This window comes from Aspergillus welwitschiae, assembly GCF_003344945.1.
Source record: "Aspergillus welwitschiae strain CBS 139.54b unplaced genomic scaffold BDQ94scaffold_32, whole genome shotgun sequence".
Lineage (NCBI taxonomy): Eukaryota > Fungi > Ascomycota > Eurotiomycetes > Eurotiales > Aspergillaceae > Aspergillus > Aspergillus welwitschiae.
The window spans coordinates 356,759-375,018 of record NW_020798726.1 but is presented as its reverse complement, the minus strand read 5'-3'; the positions used below and the strand labels follow the sequence as shown (position 1 = coordinate 375,018).

The window sequence follows — 18,260 nt, the reverse complement described above, 5'->3', positions numbered from 1 at the left end:
ATGTGTTGCTGGAAGGTTCGGAGCTGAGATCAGTATCGTGATTAGAAGGTAGATTAGGCTGCCAGTCTCGAGGTATTGATTGTGTGGCGAGAAGGTATGTTTAGATGTAGATATTTTGGTCGACTGACTTAATAGCTGCTTTTCAGGATTAGATTTATAATCTTTAATCGAACTCATGTCGTTGACTTTGTCCATGTTGTTCCAGTCTCTGCGTACATGGGTAGATGGTGATTTATGTACGCCAGAGGATTTACATAGCCAGTGAATATTAAGTAACTACTAGAGATTTAGTAATAGTCTGCGTGTCTCCAGCTGCCCTACAGAACTACGTTTCATGTTACTATGAAGTCTCAGTATTGTTGCAGTGGTAGTTTAGGTCGATTAGATTAGTATACTAGTATCGCCCAGGCCGACAAAATATATTCCCCGAGCTGAGACTCACATGGCAAGCCGCCATTGCTCACCAGGCAGTCAAGTAGTCTCGATATTGGATCTGAAACACTACAATGATACTTTGAATAATAAGATCGCAATATTCGATATTGACCAAATAATTATCCCGCTATTCGTAGACAAACTGACTCAATCGTACCTCATATCATTGCAACTTCACGAGAACCTATCCTCCGCCCGTCCTAGATATCGACTACGGATCGCCTGGCTGATTGTACTCATGCGACTGGCCATCCCACCGTGCTGGATGTTGCTCAAGAGTGCTTCCTCAAGTGCGGACTGCGTGACGCTCGCATCTAGACGAGGAGTCAGTATGATATCATGCGCCCAGAAGAGAAGCTCACCATCTAGGTCACTAAAGCTGCTCCCCATACTAGGAGTCCCGTCGCTCGCGTCTCTCCGCAAAGCCATAGACTGTCGCGGACTGAAATGTGCCAGTTCCCCGGTTCTTCTAGGACTCAATGGCCCTCCGCTTTGATTCAACCGTCGCCGTCTGTCAGATTGTGGATGTGCAACTGGGACTCCGGAACTGGCAGAGCTTGCGGACGATTCGGTTGTGACTGATGTTCTAGAAATCGTCTGTGCTGAGGGGCGTCGGTGTGACTCAGAAACATCCTCGGCGTTCATCCTCAACGTAGCATTGAGATCCTGCCCGGACGCTCCGTGGGACGTCCTTTCTGGTTCTGGCAGGAAAGCAGGGGACTCGTCGTCATCCTCATCGTCGTACCTCAGGCTGGCCCTATGCGTGGAGAATTTGCCGAAAGGGGGCTTGAATCGCAGGCCATGACGACTTCCAAACCCGTTGTCGTCGTCAGATTCGGACTCAGATGAGCTAGGGGTCGTATCATCTTCCAGAGGAGGGGATTTCGCAGTCGAAGGAGCTGCAGCTTGCTCTCTTTTACCTGCAGCTGGTCGATTGGCATAGCTTTCTCGCTTAGGTTCTCTTGGCTCCACCACAGGGGTATCGTTGCGGACTGGTTCACGGGCAGTTTTGAGTTGATTAACGGTGGTTGTTGAGCTGGTGCGTCGGGGGATGGGAGCTAGAATGTCCACATTAATATTACAGGATACAGGCATAGAGGCTGAATTAAACTTGCCACGCTGTGGAAGAGTATCTTTCTGCTGCGTCGAGAGGCGCGACGGAGCTCGAGGGCCTTTGGCTGTCAGAAAACTCAAGGGACATTATCGGAGGACACTCACCTGCATTGATGGCACCTTTTGTCTGTTGACCCAGCGCCGTGCTACCCGTCACCGAACCAGGAGCAGGAGATGTAGACGTCGACTGAGTGGTGGGCACTCTACTCATCTGTGCACGTACTTGTGACAGCTGCCGATCGTAGAGCCATGCTGCCTGTTGAAGGAGAAACTGCAGTGTTACATCAAAATGATCTGCCCTGCAGAGTTGATCAGTGATGCCTTAATACTCGATAAGACCAATCGTACAGTGCTTTCCCTGTGGTACTGTCAGCATTTCTGAATATCATCAGACCATCATTAGGCACCATCATTACAGTCTAAATCATCACCCTTGGAAGGGCGCGAGAGGATATTCCAGAGAGCCTGGTCTTTGGCAGCGTTCCATTCAACCTGTCTTGTCAGCGAGATGGAGATCAGTTGACTAGCGGCACTTACCGGAGAAGGATCCACAAAGTCACCCCTGGGGAAGGGAAGGCGAATAAACACGGTGAACTTGGTTTCTCCAGACTGATTGAAGGATGTCATCGCGGTGACCCGTATATGCGTACGTAGAACTACTTAAATACTCCAGGCGGTACACCTAAATCATCAGAAGAATAATACAGATGACCTTTGCTGCTACCTAGCAGTTAGCTTAGTGGGTGCCGGGGTGGATGTGATGAATGCGGAGGGATTGAAGTGTCACGCCGCCACCGTCAGGGTCGGTGCGTTGCGATAACAGCTCAGCTTATACAGACTGCGATATGGGCTGCCAGTTGCTAATTCCACCCTATTGCCACGGCCGCACCCAAGAACTCACGTGACAGCTTCATCACAGGGTTATCTCTTTCCTATTTGGGGTGAGACAGCCTGATCGATGGCAACTCGCCCGATGGACTTCTCCAGCATGAAGTGTATCGGCTTATGCGAATCAGCATTTCATAGCATGGTTGAGCTGGTTGAGCTAGTTGAGCACCCGATGGAGGTCTCCCAACTTTCCCACTGAGGCAGGAATATATAGACGGGATAGGATGCAGTTATCCATTACGCGTTGATCGTGCAGTTCGACTTATAGAGCATGTGAGCTATATGCATGCGCTATTATGACATATAAGGAGCATATTGTACGAGCAAGTTATACCCAGAACTTCAGTAAAAGCCTTTTACCGCCCCATCAGACAGGGTCCAAACTCTTGGCGCAATTTAGGCCGGGTTAACGTGAGCCAACGAATGTCCAACAGACCTCCAGCAGTCTAATAACCCTAGTACGTCAGTGCTTCAGCCTACAGCATACTCCGCAACAGGTAGCATATGCGTCGTCACTAGCACTGCTGAAGCGCTTTTTTGGATAATGCAGTCTGACAATGCGAACAATGACGCGGTCAGGTTTGCAGCCTAGACTACCTGCGAGTCGGAGTCTGATGGATATATCTGCCTCAAAGACCGACCCAATGTGACGCATATAAGTAGGAGTTGTACTCGCAGTTGCGATTCCATCTTCATCTAAAATCCCATTCTCATCTTGCGTTCTACTGCATCAATATAGCAACAATGGCTGGTCCAGTCCCTAAACCAGAGTCCCTTCTGGGCTTCCATCAGGTTTTGTCACCCACTGGTGGCATCAAAGTGTCTCCGCTATGCCTGGGTACTATGAATTTTGGAACAACCTGGTCAGCCAATCCTCTTGCTTACAATAAAATAACGATTCACTGACACCCCGTAGGGAACCATACATGGGCGAATGCAGCAAGGAAGAATCCTTCGCAATCATGAACACCTTTTTCGATCACGGTGGAAACTTCATCGACACGTGTGTTGAATTAGCATACATCAGCTCTTTCGACGAGCGACAGGCTTATAATCTCTAGTGCCAACGTTTACCAGGACGGACAATCCGAACAATGGATTGGAGAATGGATGAAGAAACGTGGGAATCGAGACCAGATGGTGTAAGTACACACCCTTTATTATCAGGTTGCTACATCTTGGTATGCTCTATATTGACAATGACAGCATCGCAACCAAATACACGACCGGGTTCCGCCGCACACATATATCCACTGAGCCCATCCAATCGAACTTCGTCGGAAATTCCGTGAAGTCCATGAATCTGTCCGTCAAGAACAGTCTCGAAAAGCTTCAAACTGACTACATTGACATTCTCTATGTGCACTGGTGGGACTTTACCACCAGCGTGGAGGAAGTCATGCATGGCCTGAACGCACTCGTCTTGGCCGGGAAGGTCCTCTATTTGGGTGTCTCTGGTACTCCTGCTTGGCTGGTAGTTAAGGCAAATGCCTACGCGCGCGCGAACGGACTCAGACCATTCTCTGTCTATCAGGGCAAGTGGAATGCTGGATTCAGAGATATAGAAACGGAGATTGTGCCCATGTGTCGGGACCAGGGGATGGCAATCGCGCCTTTTGCAGTGCTAGGCCAGGCGAAGTTCAGACCTGCAGAGCAGCGCAACGCGGAGTACAAGGGCTCTGGACGAGCGGCACTACGGGGCGAAGAAGATGACAAGGTTTCTGATGTGTTGGAGGCTGTTGCCAAGCGGAATGGGACAAATCTCTATGCTATTGTGAGTTTCACCCTTACCTATACCCATATTCTGCATCACGTATGGAGACAATTGAACTGACATATCTCTTTTAGGCACTCGCATGGGTTCGCTTCAAGGCACCCTACGTCTTCCCCATTATTGGCCAACGGAGCGCAGCGCATATGAAAGCCAACATTGAAGCTCTGAGCCTGGATTTGTCGAAGGAGGATATGGATGAGATTGATAAGGCCATTAAGTTCAATCCTGCCTTCCCACTGGACTACCTCCTCGCCGAGAATTTCAGTACCGCGTTTACTGCAGCAGATGTGCAATTGACGAAGTGGACCGCGCATATCGATGCTCCTACTCCTGTGATGCCGGTCAGACCACGTAAGGATTTGTGAATTAAATGAGGGGTTGTTGTGGGTGCTTCATCTGCTATTGATGCTATGAGAGGATAATAAAATCAGTGTCATTATAGAGGTTACTGGACAGTCCGCGAGCTTGATCTCAGGTGTGGATAGGCCAATATAGTCAGACATTAAGTTGTCTAGACGAATATCGAGTGCGCTAGTATACATAACATGTTTCTAGTTCCTAACATGTCTTCCACACCTGGGAATATGTGTATTAAGAGTGGGGTGACCCCTAGGGAAGCAGAATCAACAGAATATTCGTACATGGTTGCATCAAAATCTGCTCAAATGTTCTTTCTCTAGCGACAAGGATTCTCAGGTTTCTCTACTACATACGCTCTTGCACCTGCTCTTCCTAGTAGGCGGCACATTACGAAGCCCTAATATTGTTGACCATCTTAGAATATGATGAAGAAGACACTGATCATTCTTTGATTTTAGACATCTAGATGAGGTTTGGAGAAATTTTAGTAATCGAAATGGTACACACAGGGATCGTTGCATATTTCAAGGTTTCATCCCCAATTCACTGTGAAAATTTGGACTCTGCCTGTCACTGTCAACGGCCACACCCAATATGGCTGTGGGTATTCACTGAAAGCCCACATGCCCTGGGAAAAAAATATTCATGGCTATCCCTCCATCCCAAGTGTTCTTCCTTGCTTCCTTTCTTCCTTCCCCAAGCCATTTCGAGTTGCTTTCTGTTCAGACTTTACACACGTGCCTTCATCTTTCTGCCGGCTCAACCGTCAACATGCCTGTCGAAGAAGGTGCAAGCGGCCCCAAGCATCTCAATAGCTCTGAGTTGCTCAAGAAGATCGACAAGCTGCGAGAGAAAAACATTGGAAAACATGTGCCTCTTCCGCAGGTAAGACTCTGCCACCTCCAGAAACCGTCTACAAGTGATACTAATCTCATCAAGTTGGTTGTCGTTGGAGACCAGAGTTCAGGGAAATCATCTCTTCTGGCAAGCCTGACCAAGATTCCATTCCCTCGTGATATGGAACTTTGTACGCGATATGCCACGCAGATAACCTCCCGTCGTGAGGACGATCGCTCGGTTGAGATTTCGATAATCCCTGCTGTGGATGCATCCGCGGAGCACAGGGCAAAAGTACAGGGCTTTAAGAAGACCCTCAGAGGTACCGAGGACTTTCGCTCAGAATTCCCAACAATTCTTCAGGAGGTCCGGCTAGCCCAAAATTATATGTGTCTTTGACAAAGGCTAACATACCGAATAGGTCGACGTGTGTATGGGAATCCGTTCAGACCTTTCATCTAAGGAGGGATCAGTCTTCAGCAAAGACGTGCTCCGGATTGAGCTATGCGGGCCAGAAGAGGGCTACCTGACCGTCATAGATGTACCGGGGATCTTCAGAGACCCGACTGAGGGCATCACTACTGACAGTGATATTGAGCTAGTTCGAGATATGGTCAAGAGCTATATCGCAGATGCCCGCACTGTGATCTTGGCTGTGCTCCCGAGCAATGTCGATCTTGCAACCCAGGAGATCCTCAAGCTGGCTAAAGATTATGACGAAAATGGAGAACGTACCCTTGGTGTGCTGACCAAACCCGATTTGGTGATTGAGCAAAGCGCTAAGGCAGCTCTGTGCTCACTGGTCCTGGGGCACAAGAGACCGCTGGCACTGGGATACTACTTGGTGAGAAACCAGGGCGCCGATAAAAACACTTCTTTCGATGGCGAGGAAGGAGAGAGAATGTTTGACAGCCAGCCTTGGAGTTCCTTGCCGAGAGACCGTATTGGCATCCAGGCCCTACGAGAACGGCTAGCAGAACTACTGAGCGAAGTTACGGAGCGCGAATTCCCTGAATTGCGTAAAGACATCAAAAATCAGATTGATACATGCCATCAAGATCTGGACCGCCTGGGACCTGCACGCCAGACTGAACAGGAACAGCGTGCATTTCTGAGTGGTATAGCTCGCCAGTTTCAGATCCTCGCACGAGCTGCACGTGATGCTCATTATACAGAAAATGAAGCATTTGCAGAGAGCGACCTCAGGCTTCTCACGCACATTGTCAATTTTTCTGATAGATTCAGCTCAACTTTCCGGGCCAAAGCCCATCTTTACCCATTCGACTGCCCTACCTCAGATGCAGCCGACAATGACCAAGCAGACAACGGCACGAGCAACAAACCGCACGGGAAGAGTCAAGGCGATAAATGGGGTCCAAGGTGGAAAGCCAACATGCACGCCCAGCCGACAGCCGAAGATCGCTTTTCTTTGGCTCAAAATCCAAGCGAAACCTGCAAAGGCCTGGACCCTAGCAACTTCCCGGAGTTAGAGCCGATTGTCAGCCACCTGGAGGGCCCCGAAGATCCTAAAGGGGATATCAAAGCTTGGATTGAAGTGTTATATTCTAATTCTCGTGGTCTTGATCTTGGGACCTTTGGTAACAACATTTTCTGCAACGCTTTCAAGGAGCAGACCGGCAAATGGGAAGCCATGACCCGCGAGCACGTGAGTAATGTCATCATGGTAGTTCACCGTTTTCTGAGTACAGCATTGGGAAAGATTTGCGGAAGCAAACAGCTCTATAACAAAATTTGGTCCAGCATTCTCGATGAACTTCTGAAAAGATACGAGAAGGCCATGTCCCAGGCGCTGTTCCTTTTGTCGGTTGAAAGAAATCGCCGACCATATACACTGAACAATTATTTTAATCAGACCCTTCAGCAACTGCGCAGCGCCCGTGTAGCTCAGGCATTAGAGGACAATGCTAGAGTTGACAGGGACGCTTGGACTACCGGATCAGCGAAGATAGTCGATCTGGATGCTGTCAAGAAGACTGCTAGCGACCAGGGGAATGTGGAACATATCACTGGGGAAATCCATGACATCCTGTGGTCCTACTACCAAGTCGCACGCGAAAGATTTGTGGATAATGTCCACATGCAAGCAATCGAGCATTGTCTTCTGACCGGTCCTGAGAGCCCCCTTGAAGTTTTTAGCCAGGAATGGGTGATCAATCTGGAGCCGGAAGAGCTGGCAGCAATCGCGGGTGAATCGCAGGCGACCAAAGCACGGCGTACCGGCCTGAAGCAAAAGATGGAGGATTTGAAGTCTGCTCTACAAACCTTGAAATTCTGACATTTTGAGATTTTGATGTTCTTTCAAGCTAATAATCCTGTTCTTATGTGAACTAATCCGCAGTAATAGTAATAATACCCATAACAATATGACTTGACAGTGTTATTCTGACCTAGTGATGCACAATATTGAAAGGGAAGACTCGTATGCGGATGGATGAAAGAGGAATGAGCCGAGAACCGGGGATGGTGCGTCATAAGCCGAAGGCGGTGAAATGCCCCTCCCGTTGAGAAAAGTGAAGTTCAACACATTCCACCAGACCATCTGTACCAACCTATCTACCTGCAGAATGCCAAATCTGTAGATTGATTTTGTCACCGCGGAATAGCTATCAGTGCGTGCTAACTTGTTGGGAAACGCTAATCCCTCAGCTCACAGGTGGTGGGCTGGAATTCACCAGTTGCGATACTTATCGCACCCCGTGCTCCGAACTACCCGGCATATGTCAGAATACACCAGAACACAAACATTTCGAGCTTTCTCCTGATTTCCCTCGCGTTCTCCGTCGTCGATCGCCTGTCCTCTGGCTGCAATAAGCAGATTGCTTTTGCAGAGCTGTTGTGGTTCCCAAATCCTCTCCGTCGTTCACCTTTCCGCACCAACCTTTGTCCCGTCCCAGCCTTCGCCTGCACCGATGCAATAGAACTGTTCGGACGCATTGATAGAAATTGAGATTTGTATAAATTTGCTGGGCTCGCATTCCAGTCGCATAGCAGTGGACAATTGCTCCACCGTTCAGTATGACATCCGCTCCGACGCCAGAGATGACGCCCGCCGAGGCCGAGTCGGTCTACTTCAACAACTACCCCCCGCCCAAAGCCCTCCCGAAGCATGAAGCCCTCGCTCGAGCTTTTGTCGATTACCACGTCCAAGCAAACCGACGCCTTGTCCTGGTGACATCGGGGGGCACCACAGTTCCTCTTGGTTCGTGGGATGGCTCGTGCACGTGAGAAAGATTTCTGACCGTTGTACAGAGAACCAGACTGTCCGCTTCATTGACAACTTCAGCGCGGGCACGCGAGGTGCTGTGTCGGCAGAATACTTTCTTCAGGAGGGATATGCGGTGATCTTCCTACACCGGCAGTTCAGTCTGCTGCCATACTCGCGGCATTACAGCCACTCGACCAATTGCTTCCTGGATTTCATGGATGAGGAGGAACCGGTGCCTGATGCGACAGAGACCAGCGAGTCGGATCACCGGCCGATCAAGGTGCGCAGTGAGTACCAGGACCAGATGCGCGATGTGTTGCGAAAGTATCGTTATGCGAAGCGCAACAACCTCCTGTTGCTACTCCCGTTCACCACGATCTCGGAGTATCTGTTTGAACTACGGTCGCTGGCTCAGCTAATGAAGCCATTGGGCCCAAATGCGCTGTTCTACCTGGCCGCTGCCGTCAGCGATTTCTTTATTCCCAGCGACCGCATGTCGGAGCACAAGATCCAGTCGTCAGAGCTGCCGGACAATCTAACCAAGGACCAGGCAGTTGGCTCGTCCGACATTTACACGGGCGGAATCGAGCCGCAACCCCCGTCGCGTAGTAAGAAATTGATCATTGATCTGGACCCGGTGCCAAAGTTTTTACATCGCTTGGTCAATGGGTGGGCGCCGGATGGCAGTATGATTGTGTCGTTCAAACTTGAAACGGACCCCAACCTACTCGTATACAAGGCGCAGACGGCACTGCAGCGGTATGCGCACCATCTAGTGATTGGAAACTTGTTGACAACGCGCAAATGGGAGGTGGTGTTTGTCACCCCGGACCCCCCGCACGAGCGCTGGATCCGGGTGCCGAAGTCGCGGCGCAGCAAGAGCATTTCTGGCAGCGAGGCGCAGGTTGGTTTGGCTGAGGCCAAGCGGGCGGGGGAGTCCGCAAAGGCAGAAACCGGTGGGGGCGGGCAGAGTCAGAGACCGTTGGAAGACGAGGCCATCTCGGCTGAGGGAGTGGAGATCGAAAGTTTGATCATCCCTGAGTTGGTCAAGTTGCATTCGAACAAGATTGCTAAACACAACGCTCAGTCCTAGACATGGTTGTTGAGGATTTTGGGTCGAGACACGAAGTCTGGCGTGCGAATGGACTCACTCCAAACGTTCCGACTGAAAGGAAGTTTCAAGTGTGCGTTTCTGGAAGCATGACGAATGCAGCTAATCCTGAGGCAGGAGGGTCTTCTCCAGATAGATTAATAGGGGTCCTTCACTCTTTCTACTGTGTAAACCGGAGGTTCCTGTGTAGTTAGTTTGTTAGCGTAGGAGATGAATCATCTGCCGTGTCTCAACCACCATGTTCAAAATGTAACAGTAGTGCTGCTGTCAGATTTAAACAATCAGTCCCGTCCAAGGGGCCAAAATCCTTAACTCACACACACACACATTCCGGCCCCCCCTTCTTCGTTTCTCGCTTCTCCTTCATCCATTAAGGGAATCTCCCAAGTTCATCCCTTCTCCTCTCTTCCCCCCCTTAACGCAAGAAACCGCAAACATGATGTGATGGATCGACTGGGATTTTGATTTTGATTCTCTCAAGGGATCCGCAGCACGCACAAATCATGGATCAGCAACCTCGGGAGTTCTCAACTTCTGACAGCTTCACCGGCTGACGGGTCGTCAGGGGCGGGTTTCAGGTTTGCAGCTCCTCAGCAATCCATGGTTAGGCGCCGCGAAGACCCCAAACTAAGCGATGGATCAAGCTCCATTCTCCAGTCAGACGGTACCATTCCGATGCTAACGCGTCATCGACAGCTTAGGAGCCCTCCAGATCGCCGGCCAGCGTGGGCCGATCTTCGCCCGTCTACGTGCCTTCCTACGTCGCCATCTCTACGCCCTCTTGTGTGTCCGAACAATAATAATAACCATAACGTGCCTGGTGTCGATCTCGGGGATTTGCTTCCTCGATTTCTTTTTTCCCCTGTTGCTCCTCCTCCTTTCTCCCCTCTCCTCTCTCCCCTCCACCGCCAGGGGACCCCGATCCCTTTGTCTCAGCCTCCTCCGTTCCTGCTTGTCCCCAGGAATTTCCCCGCCGGCAAATAACGACCGAGTGCATTTCACCCGAAATATTCTTCGTTATTGGCGCACAGTGACAACGAAAGATGCATTGACACCTTGGATCAGTCTGGAGGATTGCTCGATAATAATTTCTTTGCTTGTTTCAAGTCTCTATTGCATTCAGCGTCTCGATCCCGCTCCGCTGCAGGTCGGCGACCGCTTCCATCCCAGCCAATTTGAACTTCCCCTCACCGCGCGCTTCCTCAACAATGGCAATCCGTCGATTTCGTCGCATCACCATCCTCGCCTCCCTCTTGGGTGTATTCCTCCTCTACCACTTTCTCTCCATCCGCCCAGAGCTCTACACCCGCAGCGCTACCCAGCTCCGCACTCCGCAGAGCACCCCGCAGAGCGCTCCAAATGAGCCTCCCGAATGTCCCCCTCTCGAGGGGATCGAAGATGTCCTGGTGGTCATGAAGACAGGTGTCACCGAAGCCCTCGACAAAGTCCCCGTTCACTTCCAAACAACGCTGCGCTGCGTCCCTAACTACATTATCTTCTCGGATTTCGAAGAAGAAATCGAAGGCGTCAAAATCCATGACGCTCTCCGCACAATGGACAGCACTGTCCGAGACACCGTTGCCGACTTCAACCTCTACAATCGTCTCCGCGAACAAGGTCGCGCCGGTCTCGAATCGGCCGACTTCGCTGACGAGGCCAACTCCAACATCGGCAAGCCCAACAACCCGGGCTGGAAGCTCGACAAATGGAAATTCCTCCCTATGGTGCAGCAGGCCCTCACTTATAAGAACAATGCCAAATGGTATGTCTTCATGGAGGCAGATACCTATTTCTCGTGGCCGACACTCCTCGAGTGGCTTTCGCATTTCGATCCAAAAGAACCCCACTACATCGGCACTGAGACTCAGATCGCAGACGTCATCTTTGCGCATGGCGGTTCCGGCTTCGTTGTCTCCAACCCAGCCATGCAACTCGCCTCGAACGAGTACGCAACCCGTACCGTAGAGCTGAACGAATACACCGACTGGCATTGGGCTGGCGATTGTGTTCTGGGCAAGGTTCTCGCTGACGCCGGTGTCCCCTTGCGCTACTCATGGCCGATCCTCCAGAACTCCAACGTCGGAGAACTGGACGAATTTGCCAAGGGCTTCTACCGCAAGCCATGGTGTTTCCCCGCAGTAGCATTCCACCACCTGACATCTCACGAGATCCGGGATCTCTACGAGTTCGAGAAACGCCGACGTCAACAGGTGAGCCCATCTCCATACCCCTGTAACCCAGCATACCCCTGCTAACACACAACCCCTCCACATCCAGACTACCAGCAACGTCCTCCTCCACCGCGACGTCTTTAAAGAACTCATCTACCCCGAGCTCTCGAACGTCCGCGACAGCTGGGACAACCTCTCCGACGAAGAACACCCCGCCATCACCGACTTCCACGAATGCAAAACCCTCTGCTCCAGCTCGCGAAGCTGCGCGCAATTCGTCATGCGCGACGGCGTTTGCTTCACGGGCGAAACGCCCCGACTGGGAGTCAGAAACCCTACAGCCCGATCTGGCTGGATCCTAAGCACAATCGAGCACATGATGGATCACGCACCGCGGTGTCCTCATCCTGACTTTGGACTTTGAACGTGCTTCTTTCTTTCCTTATTTTTCTTCCTCTGCCCCCTCATCTCCACCTTGAATTTCGCGGGACGAATATTCCGTTTATTGGCCTTTCTCCTTTTAAAAACAAAACCCACAATACTCAGATTACCTGATTCATGTGTGTTGTATAACTATGGATTTGATTGGTTGAGTTTGCTGCTAGCGCAGTAGCATGCATCGTTGATTCGCATCGCATCGGCATACATGTAAATGTATGCTGAAATGGCGTTTGGGAGAGGAGTCGGTGGTATTTCTTTCCGTCCTGTCTTGTCATTGAGCCTCTGCTTCTTTATCCCCTTGCATCAATACCATGGCGTCTGGAACTGTCGGTACTTTCGTTTCTCCTTTTTTATTTCACTTGACTTATGTGTCAGCGTTTTAAGCCAGCATGCAAGCTAGCGTATATATGCTAGCTTGTCACGGGTGTTTAGCTAGACCAAATCGGAAAAGATCATGAGACTAAGATGGTCGTGGCTCGTAGATCTCGGATTTCATTCTTGGCAGAGTAGCTACATGTTCCAGGGGTTTGCCGGATTAACATTGTCTTGGAAGTACGCTTGTGGATTCGAGCTGACTACTTTTGAACGACGACATTTACAACGGTTAAAATAACAGCAACAATAACCTCTCATAGTGATGCCTAAGAAAATGGATCTGTGACAAAGCAGAGGAGCCAACAGAGGACAGAAACTAGGAGGAGAAAGGCATGAACACGTGAGTCAAGGGGCTGCAATCTTTAGAGGGGGGGCTTGTGGATCTTCTAGGCATTGGTCAATGCGCATAATCGTCGCGTTCATGCTCTTCACAAATCGAATGACCTCACGGAAGTATTGAACCGTCGTCGGACTGAGATAATGCATGACAGCCAGATTGCCCCCGCGTTTCACATCTCGAATAAAGGCCTCGCGCTGCTTTTCGGGGGTTTTCGTGTCCGCCCACAGCCAATCCTCAATATCCACACTCCAATTGATGATCTGGGGATCCTTGATATATTTTGCCAGCCGTTGACGGGTTCTCGCACCAAGTGTGCCGTAAGGAGGGCGGAAATAGCGACCTGTCAGTAGTCAGCGAAGCTCTGCAATGATAACTAAGATTTGCGCACTCTCAATCCCAAGGATCTGTCGAAACGACTTGATATTGTCCACAATCTCTCGATCAATAGCTTCAACGGATTCCAACCCTTCCAATCTGTATTGCTTTATCGTCAGTACTCCACTGCAGCCAGATAATAGAGAACCACTCACTTTCGATGCGTGTCCGAGTGTAGAGCTACCTGATGTCCTCGCTTCAACATCTCTCCATAGACGCTTGAGAAATTGGTCTCCAGATCTCTCAATCCCAATCCTACCACGAAGAATGTGACCAGAATATTCTCCTCCTCGAGTATCTTCATCACTTCCTGAGCAAACTTCGGTTGCCCATCGTCTATTCCAAACGCAAACGATCCGGGTCGGGAGCATCTCAGTAGCACACGACCATTGTCCACGCGACGTGGGATCGGAAACCCAGCGGGTACACTACCAGCATTGACAAGTTCAACTTTGAAGAGAGTAACCGCTCCAGGCGAGTAGAAGCCGTTGAAAGAAACTGACACGGCTCGGGAGTGATCAATGTAGAAATGCCAGAGAGGAATGTATATGTCGTTTCCGCGTGCATATCGGGCGGCCTCGACAGAGTCCCAGGTTTCAGGAAACGGACTGCGGGTGGAGTCGCAATGGATGTTATTCTGGGTAAGGGAAACGCTGAAGTTGGTATGACCGGTGAATTGAAGATGTAAGTAGTGGGTTGTCCTGTAGGGTAGAAGGTTGAAGCATGTTGCTGGTGAGAGCTGCGTATTGTAGTTATGGTCGGGATCTGTTGGGTAGAAGCGGACGTAGTTGCGGCCATAGTCAATTTTGAGTCCTTCTAAGCCACCGTGCCAGAAGCCTAGGGTGTTGTGATGTGAGTTATTGAAGGTATCAATGATTATAGGAGCGGTGAGATTGTAGGGGGTGCCAGTGGTATTACTGCTAGTTGTGTTGCTTGGGAAGAAGACATGAGTAGCAGCTGAGGTGACGAAGGTTATAAGTATAAGGAGGATGACGGGTCGCTTGCAGGTCACCATGATTGCGTTCAATCCTGAATATGGCCCACGGCTACTAGTACCTGTAGTGTAGGTTCAGCGTTGCGGAATCTCCAGGGCATGTGTCATCTAAGTCTACGTGAGAGAGCGAAGTTATCTACCGGTTGGCTGCTGTCTACCCGAGGAAAGAGCAAGTTGGTGCATCCGAAAGGAAAGCGCATACCTAGGACCTCTAGCTCGCTGAAGCAAAGAAAGACTTTTAGTAGATCAATTACCATTATGTTATGTCTCCGTACAGCAGGGAAACGACATTGCTTGCCACGCTCCCACCCTGCCTCCCAACATGACCCGCAGTTGGTTGGATCCATCAGGTAGCCCAGATCCCTTGTATCCTTCCACAAGGACAATCGTTTCCGAGCTTCTGTGATATCCCAAGGCAAGAGGTAGGCTGCAAAGAGTCTCTGTGCCATGGAGTCAACAATTGGACACCAGATCCTGTCTGGGTGAAACATGATATGATCTCTAAAAAGAGAAGAGAAAAGAAAACAGACGCAATCATCGAACCCCCCACGAGCCTGGCCTTATACTCCCAAGTATGTGCTGTCCTTTTTTCTTTCTTTTTCTTTTTATTTTTCTTCTTGTTTCCCCTCTTTTTTTTTGGACTTGATCAAAGGAATAGCACTCTAGGCGAGACGCAGTGTGGAAGATGAAGCATGGCGAGGTCAGGACGAGGATTAAAACTCCCACTTTGAATTATTTTCAGCCTCGTCGGCGTCATCAGACTCCATCGGAATTCCTCCTCCTCCCCAGGCATCGGTATCGCCATTGTTGTTTTCTTCACCACTCTTTTCATCATCAGTATCGTCGTCGAACTTGACAACGTCATCCGAAGGACGATAAGATTCAAGGAAGTCAGGGACAGTTTGTTTGTTCTCGATGAGCAATTTCACCAGATCTGGGGCGAGATCCGCATCATTGTCATGGTTGTAAAACGAGGTGGCAAGGCCTTCGTTGCCAATGCGTGCAGTGCGTCCTGTAAAATCTTAGCTCATTCCATATTTTATCTTTGAATTCTGAGACGGCGACACACCAATTCTATGAACGTATTCCGTAATACCACCATGCTGAACCCGTGGAAGATCAAAGTTCACGACATGCATGACATTCTTGATATCCAAACCGCGAGCAGAAACACCGGTAGCCACAAGGATGGGGCACTTTGCAGTGCGGAATGCACGCCTTGACCGCATTAGTAAATGGACACAGGAATTGACGAATAATAACTTACAAAGCGTCTTCCCGCTCACGCTGGGTACGATCAGAGTGGATAGAGGTACTGGGAAGGCCCATGTTGTATAGGTAATCATCCAAGAAGTCTGCCTGGGTCTTGGAATTGACGAAAATCAAGGTACGCGAAGGCGGCATGGCTAGAAGCAGGTCATAGAGGCATTGCTTCTTGAGAGGAGGTTCAGCGTAGATGATCTAAATAAATGCACTGTCAGTGAATTCTTTGATACAAGTGCCACGCGTGCTTACGTTCTGGTCAACGTTGGCGTGAGTACTGCCAGGCCTTCCGATGCGCACACGGACATGGTCCTCTGCGAGGTAGTTGCGCGCCAGCTTACGGCAGTCCTTGTTGAAAGTGGCCGAAAACATCATGTAGCGGTGGTCAGCATCCTCATTAATGTCTTCAAATTGTTAGCACATGAGAGCCAATGGTTCTGGCAAGCATTTACCTCCTCCAGACATGATCTTAGCAAAATCGGACTCCCAGTCGGACTGCAGGAGCTCATCTGCCTCGTCAATGATAGTGTACCTGATGCTATGTTAGTGACAGGTTATAGTAAGCTTCAGAAACCTACTTAACACGACGAAGAGAGAGAATGTGTGGCTTATCCATAAAATCCAGCAACCTGCCAGGGGTCGCAATAAGGATGTCGCAGCCACGCTGCAACTCCTCTCTTTGGTCACGAACCGGCGCACCACCGTACACAACGCAAGGACGGAGCATGGAGCGATAGCATAGGCGTCGCGCTTCATCGAAAATCTGGGTGGACAATTCACGGGTAGGGGCAACAATGAGCACCAACGGCTCAGCCCGAACAGAATCGGCGCTTGGATTGTAGCCAGCTGCAATATTGGGACGCGGAGCTGCCAGCTTCTTAGCTTTTCCCATCAGCTGAGAAAGAACCGGGATCAAAAAGGCGGCGGTTTTTCCAGACCCTTCTTCTGTTAGCATGACTCTGCTATGTAAGAGCCATCACCTACCAGTCTGAGCGATGGAGATTAGATCATGGCCAGTAAGGACCGCAGGAATTGAATATGCTTGAATTGGGGTTGGGAACTCGTATCTGCACAAGCGAATATTCTCACGCATGATAGGATGAAGACCAGCATCATCAAACTAGACATAATCAGCCAAGGTCACTCTTGTGAGTATTTTGGCGAGACTTACATTCTTGATGGGACTTGGTCTCTCACGACTTTCCGCAATGACCTCGATGTTTTGGATGCTAGCATGATTCAGAAATGAGCCTGATAGCAAGGGTATTGCCAACTTACTTTCCGATCTTCAAGCCGGTTCGGTTGGTATATTCGCTCCGGAACAGCATCTCCTCAAGCTCAGTGTTCCGTGGGCCAACGTCCCCAAATTCATCCTTCCATTCATATTTTGCAGCTTGAGCGGCCCACTCAGGGAGCTGCTCCTGGTTGTCACCCTGGGGCTGATTAAGTGGCGGAAGAGTAGAAGTATACTTTTCGTAATCGTAGCCTTTTGGGGTCGTCCAACCCTTCTCACGGGCAGCTTTGGAGGATTCGGTAGGATTGTTGGCTTGATTGCTCGTGCTTTCTTTGAGCGCGGTGCTCATATCCGAGACGTCGAAGCTGTCCATTGTTGCTCGGTAGGCACACTGGCAGGTTCAAACACGCGTAATCCGAACAAATCTGGAGTTATCTAGATAGAGATGGTTGGTAAGTGAGGCGTATTTTGGCTAGGAGGGATGTTACACTAACAGAGAACGAATATCGCCTCTAATCCTTGAAGTGTAATTGGTGCGTCTGAGATGGGGATTGAACTAGAAAGAAGAGAGTGAGGGAGTAGGCGAGAGAAAATGAAGCTTTGGGAGCGAGAAAGACTTTTTAAAGTACAAGACGCGAGACGCGTGTGAGAGATGACAAGAGCAAAACAATGACAGATGGTGGAAGGAAATTTTATCGAGCACGGTACTGTAAATGGAAATTGGGCAGTGAATATCGCTGGTCTGCAGCGCTCCAGGTTGCTAGGGGAGAGAAGAACAGGTGAGGGGAACCAAAGGACCAGCAAAACAGTCAGCCAGGCCAACCTGGCATTCAAGCACCTTTTAGTTTAGCAGGTAGTAGTCAATTCATTGGAGGCAGAACTGGAATCCAGAAGCCAGTCAGCTTTTAATACTCACTGATGTCCTGCTTATCATCGGCATAATTCGCGGAACATACCGGCGAACAGCCATAGAAAAACTACTTTTCTGCAGACAATAGTTCGTAAGGTTGAAGGCGTTTTAAGCCTTATCAAAACGTACTATATACCTAACCAGAAAACAGCTGAGTGGCTACGGACTGTGGCTCGCTCAGCTAGACTGTGCTATCAAGTAATTGTTTAGTAGTAAATACTAGTATAAGGTTGTGGCAATTGAAGGTTGAACAACATGCAAATACCCAGCATATTTATATAAATTTATCGGTCATTGTGTGTATGGTGTGAGAGACACGGCTCCTAGATCTAACAGGCTGTCAAGAATAGCGCAACATAGCCTACAGAGTGTATCCAACCCAGGTATTATAGAAGGATTCACAGAGACGTGTC

At 49.8% G+C, this 18,260-nt stretch overlaps 7 protein-coding genes across 7 annotated transcripts; 4 read left to right on the top strand and 3 right to left on the bottom strand.

Moving 5' to 3' along the window:
• Nucleotides 1-442: 442 nt before the first annotated feature.
• Nucleotides 443-2,294, bottom strand: BDQ94DRAFT_149615 (multidomain presynaptic cytomatrix related protein). The gene is made up of 7 exons (XM_026767415.1): nt 2,086-2,294; nt 1,965-2,040; nt 1,897-1,906; nt 1,654-1,847; nt 1,551-1,607; nt 798-1,493; nt 443-749 (listed from the first exon to the last, which is right to left on the bottom strand). Exons 1-7 carry the CDS (start codon nt 2,173-2,175, stop codon nt 610-612), a joined length of 1,263 nt encoding a protein of 420 aa, XP_026623154.1. The 5' UTR covers nt 2,176-2,294; the 3' UTR covers nt 443-609.
• Nucleotides 2,295-3,051: 757 nt separating this feature from the next.
• Nucleotides 3,052-4,872, top strand: BDQ94DRAFT_181881 (sterigmatocystin biosynthesis dehydrogenase stcV). The gene is made up of 5 exons (XM_026774002.1): nt 3,052-3,299; nt 3,353-3,439; nt 3,498-3,578; nt 3,643-4,210; nt 4,285-4,872. Exons 1-5 carry the CDS (start codon nt 3,181-3,183, stop codon nt 4,573-4,575), a joined length of 1,146 nt encoding a protein of 381 aa, XP_026623153.1. The 5' UTR covers nt 3,052-3,180; the 3' UTR covers nt 4,576-4,872.
• Nucleotides 4,873-5,341: 469 nt separating this feature from the next.
• Nucleotides 5,342-7,715, top strand: BDQ94DRAFT_181877 (P-loop containing nucleoside triphosphate hydrolase protein; the record flags this gene model as incomplete). Its single annotated transcript, XM_026774001.1, has 4 exons — nt 5,342-5,455; nt 5,510-5,773; nt 5,829-5,994; nt 6,040-7,715. 4 exons carry the CDS (start codon nt 5,342-5,344, stop codon nt 7,701-7,703), a joined length of 2,208 nt encoding a protein of 735 aa, XP_026623152.1. The 3' UTR covers nt 7,704-7,715.
• An 888-nt stretch (nt 7,716-8,603) lies between these two features.
• BDQ94DRAFT_149610 (phosphopantothenate--cysteine ligase CAB2) lies at nt 8,604-9,983 on the top strand. Its single transcript, XM_026767414.1, has 2 exons — nt 8,604-8,627; nt 8,678-9,983. Exon 2 carries the CDS (start codon nt 8,848-8,850, stop codon nt 9,724-9,726), a length of 879 nt encoding a protein of 292 aa, XP_026623151.1. The 5' UTR covers nt 8,604-8,627; nt 8,678-8,847; the 3' UTR covers nt 9,727-9,983.
• A 909-nt stretch (nt 9,984-10,892) lies between these two features.
• BDQ94DRAFT_79469 (glycosyltransferase family 31 protein) lies at nt 10,893-12,453 on the top strand. Its single transcript, XM_026776571.1, has 2 exons — nt 10,893-11,954; nt 12,022-12,453. Exons 1-2 carry the CDS (start codon nt 10,953-10,955, stop codon nt 12,337-12,339), a joined length of 1,320 nt encoding a protein of 439 aa, XP_026623150.1. The 5' UTR covers nt 10,893-10,952; the 3' UTR covers nt 12,340-12,453.
• A 623-nt stretch (nt 12,454-13,076) lies between these two features.
• Nucleotides 13,077-14,461, bottom strand: BDQ94DRAFT_181874 (polysaccharide deacetylase family protein; the record flags this gene model as incomplete). The annotated part of the gene is made up of 3 exons (XM_026774000.1): nt 13,077-13,411; nt 13,460-13,545; nt 13,602-14,461. 3 exons carry the CDS (start codon nt 14,459-14,461, stop codon nt 13,077-13,079), a joined length of 1,281 nt encoding a protein of 426 aa, XP_026623149.1.
• Nucleotides 14,462-15,153: 692 nt separating this feature from the next.
• Nucleotides 15,154-17,310, bottom strand: BDQ94DRAFT_161648 (DEAD/DEAH box helicase; the record flags this gene model as incomplete). Its single annotated transcript, XM_026769409.1, has 9 exons — nt 15,154-15,452; nt 15,510-15,658; nt 15,708-15,901; nt 15,956-16,107; nt 16,156-16,235; nt 16,282-16,648; nt 16,688-16,823; nt 16,875-16,932; nt 16,982-17,310. 9 exons carry the CDS (start codon nt 17,308-17,310, stop codon nt 15,154-15,156), a joined length of 1,764 nt encoding a protein of 587 aa, XP_026623148.1.
• Between the last annotated feature and the right edge of the window lie 950 nt (nt 17,311-18,260).

What these genes read in the sequence shown, in the direction of transcription:
- BDQ94DRAFT_149615 (XM_026767415.1), bottom strand. Translation starts at nt 2,175, where the DNA reads ATGACATCCTTCAATCAGTCTGGAGAAACCAAGTTCACCGTGTTTATT. An exon ending in ACTTTGTGGATCCTTCTCCG is followed by an intron (nt 2,041 to 2,085) that starts GTAAGTGCCGCT and finishes CTGACAAGACAG; the next exon opens with GTTGAATGGAACGCTGCCAA. An exon ending in AGATACTCTTCCACAGCGTG is followed by an intron (nt 1,494 to 1,550) that starts GCAAGTTTAATT and finishes TGGACATTCTAG; the next exon opens with CTCCCATCCCCCGACGCACC.
- BDQ94DRAFT_181881 (XM_026774002.1), top strand. Translation starts at nt 3,181, where the DNA reads ATGGCTGGTCCAGTCCCTAAACCAGAGTCCCTTCTGGGCTTCCATCAG. An exon ending in GGTGGAAACTTCATCGACAC is followed by an intron (nt 3,440 to 3,497) that starts GTGTGTTGAATT and finishes TATAATCTCTAG; the next exon opens with TGCCAACGTTTACCAGGACG. An exon ending in GGACAAATCTCTATGCTATT is followed by an intron (nt 4,211 to 4,284) that starts GTGAGTTTCACC and finishes TATCTCTTTTAG; the next exon opens with GCACTCGCATGGGTTCGCTT.
- BDQ94DRAFT_149610 (XM_026767414.1), top strand. Translation starts at nt 8,848, where the DNA reads ATGGATGAGGAGGAACCGGTGCCTGATGCGACAGAGACCAGCGAGTCG.
- BDQ94DRAFT_79469 (XM_026776571.1), top strand. Translation starts at nt 10,953, where the DNA reads ATGGCAATCCGTCGATTTCGTCGCATCACCATCCTCGCCTCCCTCTTG. An exon ending in AGAAACGCCGACGTCAACAG is followed by an intron (nt 11,955 to 12,021) that starts GTGAGCCCATCT and finishes CTCCACATCCAG; the next exon opens with ACTACCAGCAACGTCCTCCT.